At 40.9% G+C, this 2136-nt stretch overlaps 1 protein-coding gene across 2 annotated transcripts in view; it reads right to left on the bottom strand.

Annotated features, from left to right (window-relative positions):
- LOC109544418 (protein split ends) overlaps positions 1–2136 on the bottom strand; it is a gene marked incomplete in the record, with an annotated part of 94999 nt that overhangs the window by 44604 nt on the left and 48259 nt on the right. For both annotated transcript variants that reach the window (XM_048664227.1, XM_019914558.2), the window contains 1 exon segment: positions 1467–1736. In XM_048664227.1, the coding sequence (XP_048520184.1) occupies positions 1467–1736 (270 nt within the window).

Below are 2136 nucleotides of genomic sequence, written 5' to 3'. Positions count from 1 at the left end.
TTGCAAATGAAAAAGATATTTTACATTCAAAAGGAAATTAAATGAAATTTTACCTATTCCTGATCCATTTATAAATTATTAGACTAACAAGAATAACAAAATGATAAAATAAAATTATTATTGCCATCATGCGTTAAACAAGTTCAATATTTGATGGTTTCTATTAATTTATGAAGTTATCACTTCTGTCTCGCACACCACTTTTTTTTTAGATCCAGCAATCTAAAAACATGAAAAAATGTAAACATCGCTTTTTTGTGTACTTGCTCCAAGTCAAGATATTTCACTTTGAAGCCTCTAGTGATTTTTGCCAACATCTTCATTGCAGTTAGCAGATAACCCCGAAAATTCCCAGAAAATGTTCGCAATCGGCAACATTATTAATCGTACGATCACCAAATCCACGATTTACGCTCATACCTGGGTTGGCTTTTAATAACTCGCCCACTTTATTGGCCAATAAATCGACGAAAAGTGATGAGGTCCTCAGGTTTTACTGCACAATTTTCCATTATCAAGCGCAAATGATCAAAACTGATATTCTCTAATAATCGTTTACTGAATAGAAAGAATCAACCCAGCTACAGGTTTGGATGGGCAGATCAATCGGTTTTCGTGTATACCGAGTCCTCTACTCTTCCACCGGAAAGCAATTAGTCAATCATCCTCGAAGTCCATTTGCCTCGTCAATCCGTGTATTTTCACCACGCCTCGGGCGATTGTAAACAGAGAGGCACCATTAAAACCATTCCGAGTACAATTAAAAGCAACTTTTTTAATGGCTCGTCAGCTCTAAGTAATATTTAATAGCTTCGTTGCATGCGGAGGCGAGCTAATGGTCCAATGAAAACAGACAGAAAAAAGTGACGGACGGACCCAAACGTGGAACATATTCCCATATTCCATTCTCTCGATCATCGACCAAAAAAAGTTTGATAATTGCTCTCATTTTTGCAGCACATTATACAGGGCGAATGTACGGTTTTTTCACGTGCATAGTGAAGGCAGCTTTGCGTGTGTAAAGACACATTGTAATTGAACCATCCTGTATAAACAAATCTTGCATGTAAGAAAAATAACATTTACAATACGTGCAGTTGAAATTGATAGTCATTTGTTTGAGGCTTGGGTAACACTGTGTTGAGTGGTGCTTTTGAGGTGTTGCAGCTCTATGAGTTAATGAGTTATAACTCATCGGGTGAACACCAGGAAAACCTCAAGTCTCATTCAACATAACGCGCCTAAAGAGTTTTCACTTGAAAAACAAGATACGAATCTATGTATGGCATGGGCACTCTAGAATCAAACGAAGCTAATCAGCAATTAATAACACCGAAAGTACATGCTTGGAAAGAGTTGTTTGGGAAACTAGATCTAGCAGTTTGATCCCCCATCCGTTCTTAAAGCGCTCGGTTGAGGGTTGGGGTGGCACCCTAATATGTGCGCTGAGGAGGAAATTTACTCACCCATGGCCGTTGGGGAACCTGGTGGGGCCAGGCGAGGTAGAGGTAGTGTACGGGGGTGGCGTGCCCGGATGGGGCGCCGCCGCGGACGGAATGGCAGCAGGTTCGTAGTACTTCGTGTTCAGGGTGCGATCGTCGATTTTGAGCTCGGCATTATGAGCTTTGGACGCACTTTTGATGTCCATGAACGCCACCGTGCACGCCATCTGGACCTCGCCCGTCTTCTCCTCGGGTGTCCTTGGCAATAATTTAACACTCTGCACTCGGCCATATCTGGAAAAAACCATTTTTGCTATCAGCTGAGGCAAGTTTGGACTGGATCAAGGCAGCTAACGTGGATTTCGCCCTTTCAAGTTAAATAGTGGAGTGTCCCGAGGGACATCCGCATGTACAAAGTGGGCCACTAAGAGAGGTGATCGGCCGTATCTCACAAACTGTTAGTCGCATCGATTTCAAGTAAAAAAATATCTAAGTAAAGTGGCTCAGGGCAATGGCTGGAAATTACTTTCAAGTTTGCAAAATGGTCGCTAGAGGGCGAAATTGTAATTTGTTCTTTTGTTAAAATTGTGGACTTCAGATGGTCTACTTCAGATTTTAGCATAGGTAACCATGTATGACTTAAATTAAATGAACATGAAGCAACACAATTATTTTGATTTAGTAAAATTAGTGC

The sequence above is a fragment of the Dendroctonus ponderosae genome, unplaced genomic scaffold (genome assembly GCF_020466585.1).
Source record: "Dendroctonus ponderosae isolate FM_Combo_2020 unplaced genomic scaffold, Dpon_F_20191213v2 Dpon_F_20191213_2, whole genome shotgun sequence".
Lineage (NCBI taxonomy): Eukaryota > Metazoa > Arthropoda > Insecta > Coleoptera > Curculionidae > Dendroctonus > Dendroctonus ponderosae.
The sequence above is the reverse complement of the archived record's forward strand: the minus strand, read 5'-3'. Positions and strand labels throughout refer to the sequence as shown.